Source organism: Mustela nigripes, chromosome 6, assembly GCF_022355385.1.
Source record: "Mustela nigripes isolate SB6536 chromosome 6, MUSNIG.SB6536, whole genome shotgun sequence".
NCBI lineage: Eukaryota > Metazoa > Chordata > Mammalia > Carnivora > Mustelidae > Mustela > Mustela nigripes.
Genome location: NC_081562.1, coordinates 105,136,191 through 105,155,571, shown reverse-complemented (window position 1 = coordinate 105,155,571; position 19,381 = coordinate 105,136,191). Strand labels below are relative to the sequence as shown.

At 42.4% G+C, this 19,381-nt stretch overlaps 2 protein-coding genes across 19 annotated transcripts in view; one reads left to right on the top strand and one right to left on the bottom strand.

The window, feature by feature from the left end:
- RAD52 (RAD52 homolog, DNA repair protein) overlaps positions 1–6,586 on the top strand; it is a 37,690-nt gene extending 31,104 nt beyond the window's left edge. For all 4 annotated transcript variants that reach the window (XM_059403877.1, XM_059403876.1, XM_059403873.1 and 1 more), the window contains 5 exons: positions 2,304–2,500; positions 2,642–2,775; positions 3,744–3,836; positions 4,184–4,399; positions 4,850–6,586. In XM_059403877.1, coding sequence (XP_059259860.1) covers positions 2,304–2,500; positions 2,642–2,775; positions 3,744–3,836; positions 4,184–4,399; positions 4,850–4,911 — 702 coding nt within the window. In that variant the 3' untranslated portion in view covers positions 4,912–6,586. The remainder of the gene's footprint in view (positions 1–2,303; positions 2,501–2,641; positions 2,776–3,743; positions 3,837–4,183; positions 4,400–4,849) is intronic.
- The window catches only part of WNK1 (WNK lysine deficient protein kinase 1), a 149,128-nt gene continuing 135,987 nt past the window's right edge, over positions 6,241–19,381 (bottom strand). For 7 of the 15 annotated variants that reach the window (XM_059403871.1, XM_059403862.1, XM_059403865.1 and 4 more), the window contains 5 exons: positions 18,437–19,098; positions 17,586–17,788; positions 16,005–16,199; positions 9,582–9,769; positions 6,241–9,117 (listed from right to left, as the gene is read on the bottom strand). In XM_059403871.1, coding sequence (XP_059259854.1) covers positions 8,800–9,117; positions 9,582–9,769; positions 16,005–16,199; positions 17,586–17,788; positions 18,437–19,098 — 1,566 coding nt within the window. In that variant the 3' untranslated portion in view covers positions 6,241–8,799. Of the gene's footprint in view, positions 9,118–9,581; positions 9,770–10,717; positions 10,745–12,673; positions 12,716–15,001; positions 15,095–16,004; positions 16,200–17,585; positions 17,789–18,436; positions 19,099–19,381 lie in introns of all 15 variants that reach the window. The other 8 variants (XM_059403857.1, XM_059403863.1, XM_059403866.1 and 5 more) reach the window with 4 other exon arrangements.

Here is a 19,381-nt window from a genome sequence, read left to right as displayed (position 1 = left end):
GGAAATGTTGTCCTGACTTCTCTATTCTGACTTTCAGTGTCTTAGAATTTTTTTCTTTCTTTTCTTAAAAAGTGATCTCTGCACCCAATGTGGAGCTCCAACTTGCAACCCCGAGATCAAGAGTTGGATGCTCTCATGACTGAACCAGCCAGGTGCTCCAGCCTTGTAGATTTTTCCCCGTTTTTGAACTTCAGATAAATGAAATTGTTCTTTATAAAAATTCACTTAAGTATTAAAATGTACATGTAAACATGTAGAAAAGTACATGCATCATACATATTCAGTGTGATGAACACATCCACCTAACCAGCATCTAAATCAACATAAAACATTGCCAGCGTCCCTGAAGTCTCAGTAGCGTCCCTTCAAATCATTGCCAAGGCCTCCCCTTGTCATTACTACTACGGGAAACCACTTTGAGCAGCATAAATTAGTTTGGATTCCTTGTACGTTTGGGAGTCCAAATATACGGACTATTTTGTGTTTGGCTTTCATTCAGCGTGTTTGCGAGATTCATTCATGTTGCATGTAGCATTTCCATTGTATACTTTTCTATCACATGAGCATAGCACAACTCATTTGTCCATTCTGACTTTAACAGACATTGGAGTTTTCTGGGTAGTTGTTGGTTGTTTTGAATTGAGCTGCTATTAGCATCCTTGTACACAGCTTTTGGTGCACCCACAACCACACACACACACACACACACACACACACACTTGTCTTGGGGATTCCTGGGTCAGTGTGGTCGTACAAATTCACACGCCTGCATGGCACTGTACAACTGCAGCTGTTCCACATCCTTGACAGTACTTAGCATTGTGAGTCTTTTAAGCTTTTTTCAAAGCTCACTTTTTCCCTATTTTTCCCCCTTGCAGTAAAATATACATAACAAAATTTACTATGTTGGGGGTGCCTGGGTGGCTCAGTTGGTTAAGTGTCTGCCTTCAGTGCAGGTCATGATCCCGGGGTCCTGGGATCAAGTTCCACAAGATCCCACAGAGCTGGGATCAAGTCCCAAGCTTTGCCTGCTGCTCCCCCTGCTTGTGCTCTCTCTGTCTGTCAAATAAGTAAATAAAATCTTTAACAAAATAACAAAAAAACCACCCCAAATTTACCATCTTAACCATTTTAGGTAGACAGAGGTAGTGAATACCTTTGTCATCAGCACCATCCGTCTCTATAATTCTTTTCTTGTAAAACTGAAACTGTAATGACAGCTCCCTGCTTCCTCTTCCCCGCGGCCCCTGGCAAGCACTATTCTACTTTGTCTTGCTTTTTTACTCTAAGTCCATCCCTCATATAAATGGAATCATACATATTTGCCCTTTTGTGACTGGCCCTAATTTCACTTAGCAAATGTCCTCAGTGCTCATTCTTGTAGCACAAGCTCATTCATTTTATTTTTTAAGTAAAAATACATTACTATTATTTTTAATCTCTTCCCCCAACATGGGGGCTCGAACTCATGATCCCGAGATCAAGAGTAGCCTATCAACTAAGCCAGCCAGGTGCACCAAGTTCCTTTATTTTGAACCTACTTACTTACTTTCCAATGTAGATAAGAAATTTCATAATACAGTTGTCATTTTTAGGTTGTCTTTATCAAAATGTGGTCATCTCAATTTCTCCTTTTCAATTATTCTATCAATATGAATTGAGGGAGAAGTTCTCCCAAGCGAAAAGCTCTGGGTTTCTGTAGTGCCTTAGGGCTTGGAAGTAGAGCACTGTGCCCAGTGCCATGAACTATCATTAGTTTTCACGTTTGGTGAGATGCAGGAATGAGCCCAAGTTGGAGATTCCCAGGAGCCTTAGCTAGCACCCTGCATCCGGGCTTTGCAAGTTTTCTTCCTCTCATTGGAAGCAACCCGAGGCTTCTTCAGGGATGAGTGTTGTATTTAGGGGGAGGTCCTAGGAGAAAGGGCAGAGAAGGGGTAGGCCTCCACAGATTACATATGATCATTTCCATGAAAAGAGTGAAAAAGTAGATAGCGTCAGACTGATCCAGCTGACGAGAGATTCAAATTAGGGTCTATCGACCATTTGCCCTGGATCATAAAGGTAATCCTTTTTATCAAAACTTGATCAATACAAAATGGTGTAAAGTAGAACATGAAATTGTTTTACTGTAATAAAAATACTAGGTGAAGTGTGGATCCATTGTCTGAGCTTTTCAGGACCTAGAGGGAATGATGGATCGAGGACTATCAAATGCCATTTTTCAGGAATCTAGATCATTGAGACAGGGCCAAGGAAGGGCAAGTGTGGCTGGAAGAAGTTACTTACCCCCTTTCTGTCCTTAGTTGCCTCTTGAAGTGGATTTAACAAAAGCAAAAAGACAAGATTTTGAACCATCTGTGGAACAAGCGAGATACAGCAGCTGCCGGCAGAACGTGGCTCTGGGGTCCCCCAAACCACAGGAGGTGACCTCCCCTTGCAGACTGAGCCGCTTGGGTGGTCCGCACGCTGTGGGGCAGGAAGAGAAGGCCAGCGGCTCCCGGTACGGTCATGGTTCCCTCCCTCTCTTCTCTTCTCCGCGGGGTGGAACTACCTCCCGGTTCACCGCCTGAGCCGGCGCATTGGGTGCTGGTCGCTACGCGGGCCCCGGATCACCCCAGCTTGTTCTCTCGTGGTGCTCAAGTCTGACCGCAGCCGAGAGCGAGGCCACCTACCAGCGGAAGCTCCGGCAGAAGCAGCTGCAGCAGCAGTTCCGGGAGCAAATGGAGAAGCAGCAGCAAGTTCAACTGTCTGCTCGGGAGGTTGAGAAGACTCAGGGTGTGTGAGAAGGGTGGGGGCCGGGGTTGGGGCCGAGCAGACCTCAGTAGGACTTCTCTCGGGTTCCCCGCAGGTTAGAGGAGTCTAAGCACCTAAGATCATTTCCCCATTTTTCAAGACATTCCTCTTTTTCTTTCTTTCTTTTTTTTTTTTAAGGGAAGGAAATGGCCCTTGAGGGAAACTAGAACTAGAAATTTCAGGGTAGAGAACATTTCTCTCAGGTACTTTGGCCGTGTCTGCTAGAATAAAGCCTTTCTGAGTGATCTGTGAAGAGAAGGCGGAATGGTTTGAGGATAGTGGGGGCTTTTGGCCATGCTTCAGCTGTGAACTTCAGTTTATTCGAGGCCAACTTAGTAGTAGCACAGACTTTTTTGTCTTTCCCAGAGTAGAAACGAAGAAGGGGCTTATCCCAGACCAGCTGGACTTTTGCCCAGCTTCTCTCTAAGATTCAGAGGACTTTCTTCGCGTTTATGTCATTAATATTCCCCTCAGCACTGGCAGGCTTAAACTAGTGTAGGGGGAAGAAAACTTACGGTGGTGGGGATGTTCTTAATAGTAACCTTTATTCTGGATCTTGAGCTTCCAGGCCACCGAAGCTCCCGGCAGGAAGGCTGCAGGGAAGTGACCTCCCACAGCCAGAGCCGCAGTTTCCATTGGTTTTACATTTTGAATTTCTGCTTAAGATTTTTTTTGAGGAAAAAAAAAAGGACGAGATAGCTTCTAATAATAACCTATTTTTGCTGCTTAAGGAGAAATGAACTCTTTAACTCCGTTCCCCAATTTGGTGAGAAGAAAAAAGTCTTTCTAGTCTCGTAGATCTATCTGCAGGCGGGGACGGGATCAGGAATCTTCTCTGCTCCTCACTGTGCTAGAAACTGGTGTGACTCCAGCAGCTTTGCTCTTCTGAGGCTCTCTCCAACAGTTAAGTGATTCTGTGACTTTGTCCTCCCCACCCCCCCACCCCCCAGTGACTCTGGCAGCACCTCCAGCACCTCCTCTGACGCACAGCACCCCTGTGACTGCCGTTTCTGAACCACTCGCAGAGAAAGACTTCCTTACAGGTCGGTAAGAGCTACGGGTATGACTTAAGCATTGATCAGTAAGTACCTACAACATGCGCTTTTGGCATAAAAAAAAAAAAATCTTCATTTTTATGTTTTATAGTCCCATGAAGTTTTGGGGAAAAAAGGGAGCCCAATGGACTGATGGCAGGTCTGAGGACACACACTTGGCTCCTCTATTGGCCTAAGAGAAGCTCCAGTGTACTTTCAGGGGTAGGGGAAGGAGAAATGCCAGGAGCTGTCCCAGTCCACATGTGACGTGGGATTTCTTAGGACCAGCTTTCCCCAGCGCTTTATGTGAAAATACTGGGCGATGCTGCATTTTCCCATGATCTTGGTCCTTGCAGACAGTCTTGGAATGTGGGATATGGATCCAGATGCAGGTGACAGTGATGTCAGGCCCTTGTCTAAACCAGAACTGCTCCAGACCTCTGCTATACCAGCTCTGAAGAACCAGAGGATGACTTGGGACAGGACCCCACAGAACATGTGCCACCGGAATCCACAAGCAAAATCGGGACCCTCCCATTTCCAAACTCACAACCTCAACCGAGATGTAACAGGTAGTGAAGTGTTTAGGAACAAAAATTAAAAGAACTTGGGCTTGATTCTATGCCTTTTAAAGGAAGAATGATATTCCATTTGAAGAAGTTGGGTACTGTCTTGCCAGAGGAACAGCGGTCTAAGAAAATGACAAGTAACTGGTTTGAGCCACAACTTTTCCTTTGAGTTCCTGACTAGAGGTGCAACCCCTCGTAACCCTTGATAGTAGTAGGAAGCTCAACCATGAACTGAATGAAGAGCTTTTCCTCATTAAAGTAGGTCCATCGTGTTTGGTTACTACAACTTGATCTAGCGTTGACGGAGGGCTCTGCCCTCGTAACAGTTTTCATTCTTGGCTTTTTAGCTTAAGTTAGGATTGTTAACTAACAGTTCAGAAATCACTAGCTGTCAGTTTATTTCTTACTTGGAAAATAATAGCAGCCACATTTAAATTATTTTTTCTCCCGTAGGAAACTGTGATATCACTGGGAAGAACCAGGACTTGAAGAAAAGGAAATTGGATCCATCCTAATGGAGGCTCAGGTCACATCCTTGACTTTGTCAGAAAGGAACTTTCAAAAACTACTTTTTCGCCATAAAACTGTTCATCGTTCCTAGGGAATGAGCTTTATTTCCAAGGATTTGCCTTGCTTCAACTTAACCAGAGGATCTGACTGTTGGAACTTGCCGCAGATAAAGCTGAGCAGTCAAAACCACGCTTACACCCTGCAGGGGAAGGCTCAGAGATGAACCACCTTTTCTTTGGCTCTTGAGGTTCTTCACTATTTACTGCTAAGGTGCTGTGTTAGTATGTATAGAAATTTTAGGAATGCCCAGTGGCTACCTGTCCTGTAAGCAACAGAAGCCGTACTACTAAGCACCAACTTTTACAACTGCCTACATGGAACTGTAACGTCTGCCGCCTTTCACCGTGGGGCTCGGTGTTACTGTTGTCCACAACTGTGTTGTGTATCCTCCTGAGAACAAAAGCTACAGCTACCTTGCAATCCTGGCTGCAGTCTTCATCTATGATAATCTCTCGTTTATAGGTTTATGGTGTCACTATCCTGCAGTTTTTTTCCTGATCAAGGAAATGATTGAAGGCCAAAGAAAAGGCATTTTAAGACAGCAAAATAAATTCTTTCCTCTGTAACAAAAAACACAAGTAGGTGTTTGTATTTCTCCATTTCAGATGTGAGATATAACCCATCTTAACTTGGGTTTTTTTCATAGTTTTAAATGTTTCATAGCCCCCTGCCCCCATGATGAATTTGCAGGTTCTTTTTAAGATGCATCTTGGGCTGTGCCTTTCATCTAATCTTCAAGCTGTGGCTTTTATTAATTTTTAGATCACAGATCCATTTGTGGGAAGCTATGAACCCGAGGCAGGGCACTCCTTTAACCTACAGGAAGGCAGTCAGCCATTTCTATTCCCTTGGAAGATGAAAAGGCTGTAGCTTACCATGATTTCCCCTTTATCGTATCTCTCATCATGTGGATCTGGTCATATGTTCATCTTTTGGTTTTGACATCCTTACCTTTTTTCTTCCCCCAGAAAAAAAATGTCTCCCTTTTCTGAAGCGTAATCTTAGTTCAGAACTGCTGCTTTAAAAAAGTTCCCGGAATCAGGAATCCAGTTATAAACTGTACACAACTCAAAACTGAGCTAATGAGATCATGCAAAAGGAATTTGCTGGAAATGAAACCCCACAGCTCAACAAAAGCAAGTTTGGTTTATTCGAATGGTTTCATTAAATAAGTCTACAAAGGTAACAAACTGAAGCAGGAAGCGCAGTCTTATAAGAAGCGCCACACCCAGAGTTAGTGCAAAATGTACAATTAACGGCTGCTGAGAAACCCCCAAGGTTTGAATTCAGTTTATTTGTTTTTTTAAACAGTGTACATTGTTAAATAATGTAAGGAAAACATTTATAATTCAGAAAGATTTTTTGTAATGTGGAAAAAGATACTCAAAGTGTACTATTAACACAAAAATAATTTAAACAGTTCAGTAGCACTAGTTCATTCCTCTAGGCTTTAGTTACTTCATCCACAGGAGGGAAAAAAAATCAACAGTAAATAAAACCAGTTCTTACTTTTTGTGTGTAAGTGAAGAGATCTCAAAATTAAACCAAAATAACAAAAAATAATGTGCTGCATTTGGTTCCCTCGTTCCTCTAGTAAAAAGTATGGTTTCATTGATCTTAGGTGGTCCATTTCTCATTTACTTGGCACCTTCTTTATTCTATCCTTACTCTTACCATCTCCCCAAGAATCTTAAGCAGAGAATAAATAAGTAAACAACTTTGAAGCAGGGCTTGGAACCCCTGTCCTTTTCATTTCTACTCTCCTAAACCTTCAGTGTTCTGTGCATCTCTGGGACCTGGGCTAACTTACGAAAACAGGGCCCACGAAGGAACAACAGGATAGGACAGCCAAGCAGGCTCCCCCTATTGTGGTGATTCCTGGGATGTGCTGTTGAGGTGGGTAAGAGACTGGAAATGTGTTAACTTCCCAACTCAAGAGTCAAGAGAAGAAGCACCCAAAAGATTAGGAGTCCTAGCTTCTTTCTGCATCTTCATAGATAACAGAGATCCCAGACATAGCCAATTAGGAGAGTTATTTTCTGAAAGCTCTGAAAATAACAGAATTGCCCATTACAACTAGGTGTAGCACTACATAATACTGATTGGTTGCAGTCATTACTTCGGGGGAGTATTTGTTTATATGAGGATGTGAGAATATCAGCTGCAGTTCTAGACACAGAGGTGGCACAACAGATGTATGATCCTGCAACCATCTGGACATCACCCAGGAAATGAATAGGAATAAGCACTCTGTCTTATGATGCTTCATTCAGATGTGGGTCCACTTTCCACAAAATACAGTACCCCAAGCTGAGAAATGCAGGATATATTTTGCAACAAGAGGAAAGCAAAGTTTTTCTTAGAGCATCTTTCTCCATCGGTGACTTTCCACTATCAACGTTTCCCAACTTAAAAAGTAGCCCCCACCCCCTTCCCTTTCTATTCAGCCATTTCCACTAGGTCTTGTCTATCAAGCCTGACGATTAAGTAAGGCTCATGGCACCCCGTGGGCCAGGCAGCACACGGCTTCCCGACAAGTCTGTTCTCCTGTTCTTAAGTCTTTCTTTCATTTATCACACACCACCCTTAATCTTTTAAATTGCTCAATTTTGTTACCACACCCCTCCTTACTGTTCTTGAAACAGGAACTTTCTGCTTTCAACCACTGATGTCAACTTAACTTCTCACCCTGCTCATCTTACACCTGCTCTAGACAAAACTGAATGACTTCCAAAACGAAGAAAACGAAACAAAAAACAACAGAACAAAACACTCAGTTTCCCTTTGGCATAATCCTCTGCTGGGGTCACATGGACCTAATATCCTTCCATATGCCCTCTGCTGACCTGGGGTCTGATGAGAAGTTGGTGCTAATGGCAGAAGCAGTAGAAGTCCAAGGCACTAAAATATCCAGCAAGCAATACTGGGAGAACAGAAGTATTCAAGTACAGTAATTTATACAATCTTACATTCACATTTATTTATCTACTACAATGGAAATACAAAGAAAAAAGCTAAAGTGTCTCAATAAGTAAAGGACAGAGCTTGCTTTTTTTTTTTTTTTTTCCAACTTTTTAAACCTTTCATATTTTACTCTTAAAACTACTGTTGTCCAACAACATTTATATATCACAGTGTTTCCACATCAAAACTGATGGCAAAGTTACATGTCCGCAGGGGACTTAATTTTTTTTCCTAATTGCTAATGCTGCAGTCAAAAGCTGCTAATATCATTTGCTTAAAGCACTAATGACCTATTATAAGAAAGGGTTGAAACCTCAGTCCCCTGGTGTTTTTCATTGGGTTCTAAACCAAAAAAGAAAGAAACAAAAGTAGAAACAAAGAAAGGAAAATGGGAGGGGGAACAGGGTAGGAGAGAGCCCAACAGTTTTTTTGTTTTGTCTTGTGGTTTAGATTCTTGAGGGAATAAGGGATTTGGGGTGGGTACCAAAATTAAGAGCTCCACCCATTTGAATATACAGATGGGTTTGGTTTTCCACTGAGCTCTCTTGTTGCTTTCTGATAAATGATTCTCTTTTCTAGCCCTCACTATTGGGTGTAGAGAAACAGGAAAGCATAGTTTGAAGCTGCCCCATCACAAGAAAGCTGCTCTTTTCTTCTTGTTCCACTCCAATAAATGGTGAAAGGGGAGGGACAGTCTCAATTCTGAGGGCTCTAAGCGGTATTAAAAACATTCCTTTCTGGCAAAAAATAACCAGTTAAATGCAGCACTAGTAGTTAGTATATAGGCTACTTTCCCACTTCCCCCCTCCCACCCACCCTTCAGCATTCCATCTCCTGCCCCCAAATCTACTCAGTTAATGTCTCTAGGTCTAAGTGGTCCGCAGGTTGGAACCTGGGGGGTTGCTGATGGACTTCTGCAAATTGCTGATGTTGAAATTCTGTAAGGAGGCAGTTCCCACAGGCTGGAACTGGCCAAGCGGCTGTGGTGCCGGGCCACCTGTCCCACTCCACTGAGTGCCAAAGGGGGGAGCTGGAAAACCGTACTGCTGTGGGGGGCACATAGACTTGGTGAAGTGACCTAGAGAGGTAGCTGATGCTGCAGAGATGGGGGCAGAACCACCCAGATTTGAGGTCATGGAGATGCACAGCTGGCCGGGTGCAGAGAACTTCCTTGCCATTCCAGGGCCCTGAAAACAAAACAACTGCATGTCAAGTTTGGTGTGGGTATAGCCCAGAGGGGAAATGGGTGGTACCGAAATGTAATTCTAAAACTGGGGCTGTTTGAACCTTAGAGGGTATAGTAAAACCAAAACCAAACCTTTCACAGTTACTGTCTCTTTACACTTGCCAAATAAGGGTAGAGTAACTACTGTGCTTGGAAGTAGGTAGAGTCACGTGCATGTGTGTATATATATATATGTATGCAATTCAGGGTGGTAAGAGAAAAGGGGAGAAAAAACCGAGTTGACAAACAGGGAGCTAGGGATTCAAAGGCAAAAGGGTAACTGGGTGTTAGAATTTCTGAGCTGCTAAAGAAGGCTACCACATGGAAGGCTAAGCACTAGTTAGGTCGTTGGTATCACCTCTGCTTCAGGTGTGTGCTAAGTGATACTCTGCTAGATCAGGGAAATGACAAATAGAGAAGACTTGCCTCGTAATTCATGTGCCCTTTGCTTCCTCTCCTGCCTGAAAGATTCATGGCATCTCGGGCCCAATTGTCCACCAGCTTGTGCAGGTCATCTGTGAATGTGCCCTTCCTGCTGGACGTCATGGTAGGAGGCTGAGCTTGGGCGGCTTGGCTGTTCACTGTTCCCCCAACGGTGTTTGTGCTGCTGGTCCCTAGAATTAGACGAAGCAACAGAACACAACCATTAAAAGGAGCTTGGGTTAGAACTTCAGAAAGAGGGAAAACTTCACAGGATGATGAATGGCAAGCCACCGAATGAGGAGAGGATAAGCTGGGAAGGCATGCAAGAGGGGAAGGGTTCAAGGGTTTGTCTGGCCATATGTTCCGACATAAGTAACGGGGTAATGAAAACAGATTCTCTTTAGGAGTTGTGGCAGATGAAGCTAAAAACTCCGGATGAGGGCAGGCACAAAGGCTGGGGACTGCTTTCAGCCCACTCACATGGTATTTCAGCGTACTGAAACTTAACTTTCAGCACCCCATTCCCAGCATCACGCTGATGAGGGAGGTGCGCTAAGGTCAGTGAGGCTCTAGAATGCTGCAGAATGCAGGGCAAAAGAAGATGATTTCTTGAGCCCTGAGGCAGGGTTGAAAGCAGGAGTTAAAGGAACGCAAAGGTAGATTGCCTGGCCCGGGAAAAGATGGGGTTCCCAAACCATGTGGATACTATGCCACATCTTCAGCCATTCTTTAACAGAAAGAAGCGATAGGAGAGATAGCATGCTCTGTTCAAAAACCTTTTTCACGTGGACCCACCCACACACATTCATAAACATGAACTCGGGAGGAATGAAGGCTTCAACCTCTCCCATTTGCCTATGAGTTAAGAACCAAGATTACTCCTGAGGAAGGTTCTCTGCAGTGCCTGAATTGTTCAACTGCAGGAAGACATGGTTTTCCTGAAGATGACCTCAGTTTCAATTGGTTCATGAATTCTCATCCCTCCCCCCTTCCCAGAAGAGCAAGCACTCGCAAGTGGAAGCAACAGGACCATTCAGCTGAGGTAGGAGTGCAAAGGGAAGGAGGAAGCTTTGAGGTTATGATGAACGAATTCTATTTCTATGGTTTGATGAGAAAGGAAGAAGGGGTCTGTGTCCTGCCTGATTTCGGCTCTGCTGGAGGGCACACTGAAGATTATTCGAAGAGGCAAGTTTTAGGGAAGAGGGAAAGAAAAGTCAGGATCTTGTTTTTCTTCCCTCACCCCCCACTTTCTTACCAGATCTCACATTTATTCCTGCAGAATAAATAGAAGCTACTAAGGTAAGTTGTGAGCTGCTAGGCCTTCAGATATCCAAGTAATGCTGGGGGCTCAAAAAAATGCATACATATTCCTGCTTTCCAGGTCCACGCAGCACCAGAGCACAGCGGCATGCCCCGAAGCAACTCTGCCACATAAAAGCCCTAGATAATTCATCACTGGACTCAGGTCAAGTTTATACCCCACCACCTTGGGAACAGCACACACAAGCATGTCTGCATTAGACTAACAGCTAATTCTGAAGTGAAGCTGCAGAGTGAGGACGGTCACATGCTTCTTACCACCAAGGCAAGACATGGATCTACTGCAGTGTGTGTATTAGCTTACTTCTTAGTGCCCACTGGAGCCACAAGGGGATAGCTACTGCACAGACAGCGTGAAGGGAAGTGTCAGTTCCCCTACGGTACAGGAGACCCAAGTGGAAAAGGATAAAAGCACAGGAAACAGCCTACCTTGAAAAGCAAGACAGACTGTGGTGGGGAAGCAGAGAGGAAGAAGCGCAAGCAGTGAGGGTGGCAGTTGTGCTAGTGATAAAATCCAGAAAGCAAGCATGTCACATGCATGAGGACTCTCTTCCTGTTTGAGTAATAATTGCTTGGTGAGCTTGATGATGAGTGAGACAATCAAAATGAAAACCACAAATAATCACAAGTGAGCAGAACTGGTAAAAGCCAAATTGAAGCAGCTCAGTAGAGGTGAACACTGCTCGTTCACGAGGAGCCATGCTGGGCGTCACACCTCTCTAGTCGCCTCTGATGCCGTGAGGTTCCTTTATAACCAAATCTCATTTTTCATTTTAATCTGTCTTACACAGGACTGGATTCTGAAGTGGGGTTTATAGACCATGATGCGGGAGGGGTCAACCATACAGTTAACCTTTTTATTTTGGTTTCTGAAAACAGGCTTTCCCATTAAGGAAATAAACACATCTCTCTCTGACCAGAAATAAATGCCTGGCAACAGCTGACTTGACTACGAAAGCTAGGAGAATGGAGAGTACGTTTAGCGCATTTAGTCCATCTTAGCAGTAAATGGGTTAAGAACACTACTTGCAATACAGGTATTTCTGAGAATGCTGACTGCCTTCCAGAGAGAAGTAACCTTGAAACCTTTCTCAGTTCTGCTGCAAAGCTCTAAGAAGTAGTCTATGTTTTACCACCCACAATCCATTTTTAAATTTTTTCCTGCCATAATACATTTCCCACACCCCACACCGCCAGATCCTAGGAACAATAATTTACTCTGAGTCACAGCTCATTGCCCAATATGCCAAATATACAGAGTTTTCTGACTGACCCTCTAGGTGGCCGGTTGGGTAGTTGAACTGTCTGCACGTTAATGAGAAGCCACCAGTCTAAGAAGCCAACTCTATAAAGTAGTGCTTCTCTCTTCACCAATCCACCAGATGTCTCCCACTAGGATTTGTGGATGTGGACTTTTCCGTGTTTGGATCAGTGCTGACTTCCCAGTGGGCGGAAGACCTGCTGACTAAAGGACTCCCTTTCCCCAAAGAGCCAGGCATCCCTCATCTCTCTCTATATCATGGGCTATCAACCTGTAATTGTCACAAAGTCAGACTCACAGAGGGTCATCACATGAGAGCAGACTATGAGGTGATTTCTTAATCTGCTAGTGGTCAGCAATTAAGCATGTTAAAAAAAATCTTAGAAAAGGGTGCAGAACTAGATAGATGGAAATTGGGAATGAGGACGTTGTGAAGCTTCAGGGTTCCAAGAACTCATGGATAACACGCTTTGCAATCAAGGACCAAAAAGTAAGAGAAAGGAAAGATAATTACTACAGAGCTGGTTGCAAGGACAGACTTTTTTCACCATCTTCCCTGAAGCACAAAGAGAGAGCAACGTGTTAAAGATAAAGAAAACATCAATGTAAAATATTAGAAATCTTTAGAATCTCCAAATAGCACACAAAGTCCCAGCAAGAGAAAACAGAGAGAGAGACAGACTGGTGGGACCTTGGAGTTCCTGCCACAGGTAAAGTTCTATGGACGCATCTTACGTAGTTGTAACATGGGTGTCTGAAGAACGGAGGTACCTGGCTGACAGCACAGCTTCCATACCCAATTTTGGATCTAAGAGTAATGCTCTGCACTAAGGTTCTGGGATGGGAGAGGAACTCCAGTCTCTCAGGTCTTACTGCTTGAATTGCAAATACCCAAGCAGTCTTTCCACTGACCCTGTCCCACTTTCTGTTTCTCCTGCTGGGTTGTTAAAAAGCACTTGATTAAATGCATTAGCAATTCTACCCCAGTAGACTGCCAGTACCACCATTATAGTTTTGAGTCAATTTAAACTGGCTGATACATTTCCAAATCCTAGAGATACACACTAACTGCTTCCCCTCCAGAAATCTTTAAATGTATCTGGAAAACGAGCAACTTTTGAACATAAATAAAGCATTAAGCCAAGCCGTGCTTCCAAACCATAATCTATTTTGAGAGCACAGAATAACGCATCTAAAACTAGAAACATCCCACCTCTGTTAAGTACCTGTTTTCCCTCCCATATTTGCTTAAAATCTACCTCCTGCAAATTTGTTCACCAAGGCTTATATGATGTATACTCAAGTGCCTTCAACAGATGTAGGGTCTCTTTTTTTTAGACCCAAAAGGAAGTGATAAGATTTAATATTTATAGCCACTTTCACTTGATGTTACAAGTGTGCCACCTACCTTTAAGAGTGTGTGAGAATTTAATTAATTAATCTCAAGTGTGTGTATCTCTCCTATTATGCTTCGCAAAAAAGCCTTGGTTCTCTTTCTTCCCTCTTAGACATCTCAGGCTGTATAATATAGGCCTGACATGTTACATCCTACTTTACAACTCTTGTCTCCTACTACTGAATTCTTTTCATCTTGCTAGCTGGACATAGAAATTAAATGCTTACTTAAGTGTCAAGGTGCTAACATGCTTGGTCCAGCCTGGTCTAAGCAGAAAAGTTATCCACCTGAGTACCCAAAAACCATACATGCTTTGGAAAGCTACCAAATTGGATAACACCTTCCACCTCTGTTCAGTAGTCCTGGACTGGTGATACGTGAGGCCCAAGGACCTGTGAACTACACTCAGAAACAGTGATGACCTTTGCACATGCATTTAAAAAGCACTTCAATAACCACATCAGAAGTTTGAGGCCTCAACAAAGAAGATCTTTAACCAAACTCTAATAAAGGTTTTCTACTGAGCCTTGTTTTTGTTTTTCAAATTTTTATTTCAATATACATTTACTGACTGCCTACTATGTGCCAGGTAGGCACTGGCTGATCAGAAGGAAATGACATGTGCTTCCCAAGTGCTGCCTGTGTTTGTGCATGTGATCTTGTTTGATTTGTACAAAAACCCTAAGAGACAGGCATCATCTTCATCTCACCTTTGGGACGACAGGCTGAGAAAATTGGGTGATCTGCTATTGCATCTCACTTTTAACAAGAGAGCTGGGAAATCCTAGCAATCATGCTGAAAAGACGATTTTCACTGGCAGGTGCTGGGCTTTGGTCCTTTAAAGAATAAATGCTTAATCAGAATAACTATACAGAAACCCTTTTGGAAGTGCCGGTTTTACGGACTTAAGAGGGTGGGCACAAGGGAGTGAAAGGATCCAATGCAGAGACTCTAGCATCATTTCAACTGAGAGATGGTTAGGCTTAACTGAGAAGAAAAAAAGATTTCAATCTACTCGGAAAAAGAATTAAAAAAAAAAAAAAGGTTGTAATTCTCCCCTGGTGCCAGGATCTAAGTGTATCAGTGGTCAAGAAGCTCTCTGTTACTTCCAGTGCTAGAGCAAGGGGCGGAAGGGACTAGGGACGTCAGTTTTCACTTAATCCAAATGAGCCAGCAGTCTCTACAGCATTACCACCTTCTCTCTCTCTGTCACGGACTTCTGAAGAAGCACTTCTACCAGAAAGTTTTTTTGAAGTTTACAGAAACCTATTATTATCTCTGTATCTTTAATCATAACAGAGACTCAAACTTCTGATGGCAACAGTTGTTCAGCCAAGCCACTGGGTAGATGATATACAAAGAGACAAATGAAAATGGACTGCATGAAACATCAGATCCAAGCAGCAGAAAAACAAGGACGAGGAAGGAGTAAAGGTGTTACACACAAAGAGCCAAGCAGGGCGTACTCAGAAATCGGGTCCTCCTGCCACCAGGTTTGAATGTCACCTGTTCAGATGCACAGTTAAACTTCGCACAGCCTGTGAGAGGGGAAAAACAGGGAAGAACAGAGAGAGAAGAGACAGAACACAACTACAAGATGTTAGAAACTTGAGGCTGGAGTGGTGAAATGCGCTAAGATGGCACACAGAAGAACACGCTTCCAGGGAAAGGTCAGATATCTAGGACAGAAAATACCAGGTCTCAATGCCCTCCCTCTGCCAAATGCTTTAGCTCCTCCCAGTGGGGATAATGCCAGCTAGTCTGCACTCTTAAGCAAGCAAGTATATTCATTTTGTGAAGAGATAAACTAATCTTCAATTCCTGTGATATTGTGACAAAAGCCCCTAGGCGAGTTACCTGTATCTTTTCCTACTCTTTTCCACCCAGATACCTAAGTCATTCCAATTGTCATCCTGCTGTTGCTAGCAGCTCTCTCCTCGACAGGAATGTTTCAAATGATCATTAATAAATAAAACTGTATTTAGGAAGCAGTTTACAGATAAATAACTGAACTGTAGGGCTATTTATCTAGTGTGCTACTCCCATACTTAAAAGTTTAAAAAGTCTGCACTGGCTAAGAAAATAGCTTTCAGAAACTACTAAAATTTCTTTGATTTTGATTCAGGAAATCTTGGTCTAGTATATTAAAGTGTATGTTCCAAATCCCAAATGAGCTGTTAATTTGGTTAAAGTCCTCATATAAGTCACAAATTCAACTTTCTGCTATAATCCTTTGAAAAAAGTGATTTCATCTGATAAAACAGTGAGTTCATCTAATCTAATCATTACCCAATTTCCCCCTTCCAGCTCAAGATCCATAAATGTACAACGGACAGGCTGTGTTCTGGTCAGCTGCTTTTCCAACTGACCTTAACAATAGGTTACTCTTCAGGCGTTTGCCATAGATATGGCAGTGTTTAGAAGCTGAAGGTTGCTTTGACTGCTTACCTTGACCTGGAGCAGAAAGGCTTGGTACTGAAATGGCACCATCACTGGTAAAGGCTGAATAGAGGTGGTCACTGGAGGGAGATGGCTTAAGGGGCTGTAACAGCTGATTCTGTCCAGTCTCTGGGATATTGCCAGGAGGGTGGAGGGTCTGCTGGGGGTGCAAAACTGAAGCGGCACTCTGACCAGACAGGTTACCTGCCAAAAGATAAAGCGGCATGAGAAAACATGTACAGCTTTCCCAGTGCCTAGAGAATAGGCACTATTCTCATTTCTCCACTGTGTCCCACTAAGTGACAAATCACAAGTCAGAAGCTGTAAGTGATGAAAAAAAAAAGGCCTCCCTCATGGGAGGGGAACTGAGGAATGACATGAGAATCAACAGGCAATAGGGATATAGGTAGCTTTAGATGACCTAGAAGGTTCCCAAGTCTCACGCGAGTAGAACATTCCGTGGGTAGGAGAGAATTCCATGATCACTTTCCTAAACGCTATTATAAAACAGTGAGTTGCAGCATGACATCAACAGGTTTGGTGGGTAGTCTCTTTTTAGTCTTTTTCCCAAGTATGTGTCAGATCGAGTACAGAAGTGGTGTCAAAATTGATTCAAGTGACTACAGAATAATGCATATTTTAAAATTATTTTGTGGCAGGTGGCTTTTATTCCCTAGACAACTGTCTTGAAATTGATGAATGTGTCTGCTCCCTACTAATTTGTGGAATAGAAGGCCACTGAAAAAGTATGTCAAAATTGGGATCAGGATCTCAATTAGCTGATATCCCTTATAATCGTATTTCCACCACTGAATTGGTTCTAACGTGTCAGAGAAGAGGTTTGGGTTTCTGAAAGCTTCCAAGAAATGGAAAGCTGCTAAGAAGTTTGCAACTGCTTTCCAACATAAATTTACATTAGATCTGGAGAGAAAATACAGGTACAAACTTATTTCAGTTTTTTTCACTTTTCAACTAATTATCTGTTAACATTATCAAAATTTCACTGAAGGGTAAAAATTCTATCGCAAAACAGACAAACTATAGCTCATTACAAGATACTATAACTATTTTTAAAATTACAACCACTAGCAAGTTTATTTCAATATAGATAAATGAAATAATAACTTTAATCAAAAAAAAGTACCAACTAAGACATATATGAAATTTACATTAATTCCAGCTGCAATTATGAATAATTTGTTCACTGAAGGGAAAAATCTACCTGAACTTTACTAAATAGTGTACTTTCTTCCATTTGCCTGTGAGTTTGGTGAAATGTGAGTTATATGAGAAACCAGGTAATGCTAAATTATTTATCTTTAAGGACAACCAGAAATGACTACCAGTAGATAGTAAGATGGATCACAATGGGATAAGCCACTGTCCTCATCCAGTCTACTTTCACAGACTCAACGAAAAGAGGTACTATAAACAGGGGGAGAGGAAAAGTCAAGGAAGCAAGAATATTAGGAAAGTCAAACTCCTCTGAAATTTAACAAAAACAACAAATGTTCAATAGGTTACATACAGAGTTGAAGACAGAAACAAAGGATGGGAAAGCCAAGGCTGACCTGGTCCATGGCTTTTTACCTGAAAGCTGGGGGCTTTTATTCCCCAAGGAACTACTGCGACTAGATTTGCTGCCTTTGGTTTTAGTGGGTCGCCTTCTTCTCCCTGAAAGAGGGGCAGCTGGAGGAATAATGACAGCAGGTGGAACCTTTCCCAGTTTGGTATATAAAGATTCAATTTCATGCTTCTGGCGACTCTGCAGGTCTTGAATTTCTTTAAGATGTCTATGAAAGATAACCAAACATCATTCAAAAACATTATGACCACTTTTGTTCAATTAAGATTTAATAAAATATTCTTTAACCTCCATTCTAGTATTTACTTACTCATGAATTTTCCCAATATACTTAACCTAATCTCTACTACCTTGAAGTTCTAGTTCGTCATCTCATACTGTTGGCCTTCATTCCAACAGGCTCCTAACCACCAACAGATAGTTGATGATGTGTTAGGAGAAAAGGTTTCCTGACTTTTGAGGCTATACACAGGAGTACTGAATTGCTACTCTGATCCAGCTGATTAAATATGACCTATAAAATCTGCCAATATAATCTATATCCTAATGCCATTAATGGATTCATTTGGTAGATTAGTAAATAAATTAGATTAGGTTAATAATGATAAAGAGTGCTATTAACAAAAAAAAATATAGTAACAAAAGGTGAAGAAGTTCTAGAAGTAGAAATGCTCTGGGTCCTTATAAGAGACGTAATGAGAACTACATTCAGATAACTAGCTTTTGCGTATCACCCTTTCTTTAAAAGAAATGAGATATAAGCACACTGCAGTGAAAAGAATACTCATCTAGGCACCAGGAGCTAGGTCTTAACAGAGTTCTGCCATTATTCTTTCACAGAAGAAAATATACTTACTTTTCTCGTAGTCTTCGCAGCTCTAATTTTAAATCTTCATCTTCAATATCTGACTCATTGTCACTACTCATGTAAGAGGAGTTGAATGAATTACTAAGGCTTTGACTTAGATTCTGGATAGGCAGGCTCTTCGAGCTCAGCTGATGCGGGGAGTGTGGACTACCTGAACCATCATCAACATCCCTGCTAAGGAAGGCGGCCTCCAGGTCAGAAGATGGCCCATTCAGATGTGAAGGCTCTGACAGTTCAGGCTTTTCTTTCTTTGGTATCACAGCAGGGAGAACACCTTGTTCCAAATCCATAAAAGGAGGAGATGCTGTTGGTTCCTCTTTCTTTGCCTCAGTGATCTTGTCTTCAGTTCTTGATACAGAGAAACGACCTACTTTGTTTGCTGTAGTTGTCACCTGAAAACGTCCCACTTTGGTAGGCTGCCCGGTTTCTGACTTCGCTTCTGAGGCAGGAGTTTTGTGGGCACTATCTGGCATATCTGATGAGACGCCATGGATGGTTATCCCATTAGGCTCTGTCTTCACCAGAGTACTTTCTGGACTACTACTTGATAGCACTGAGGACTCTGAAGTACTGGATTCAAAATGAACAGACTTTGTTTCTTCTGACTTATTTTTACCCTCTTTTTGGACATTATCCATTGCAACAGAAACCTGATAGAAAGAGACCAAACTGAGATTAAAAAACAGTCTCCAATATTCAATTTTTCAAATGGACCATAATTAAAAAAAAAAAATTGAGGGGTGTTTAGCTGGCTCAGTTGGTAGAGTATGTCACTCCTGATCTTGGGGTTCTGAGTTCAAGCCCCACAGTGGGTGTAGTGGAGATTACTTAAAAAAATAAAATCTTAAAAAAAAATAAATAAAGAAAATCTTAAAAAAGTGAATTACTTTATTTCCCAGGATGTTTTTTACTTAAGTCTTTATGTATGTAAAA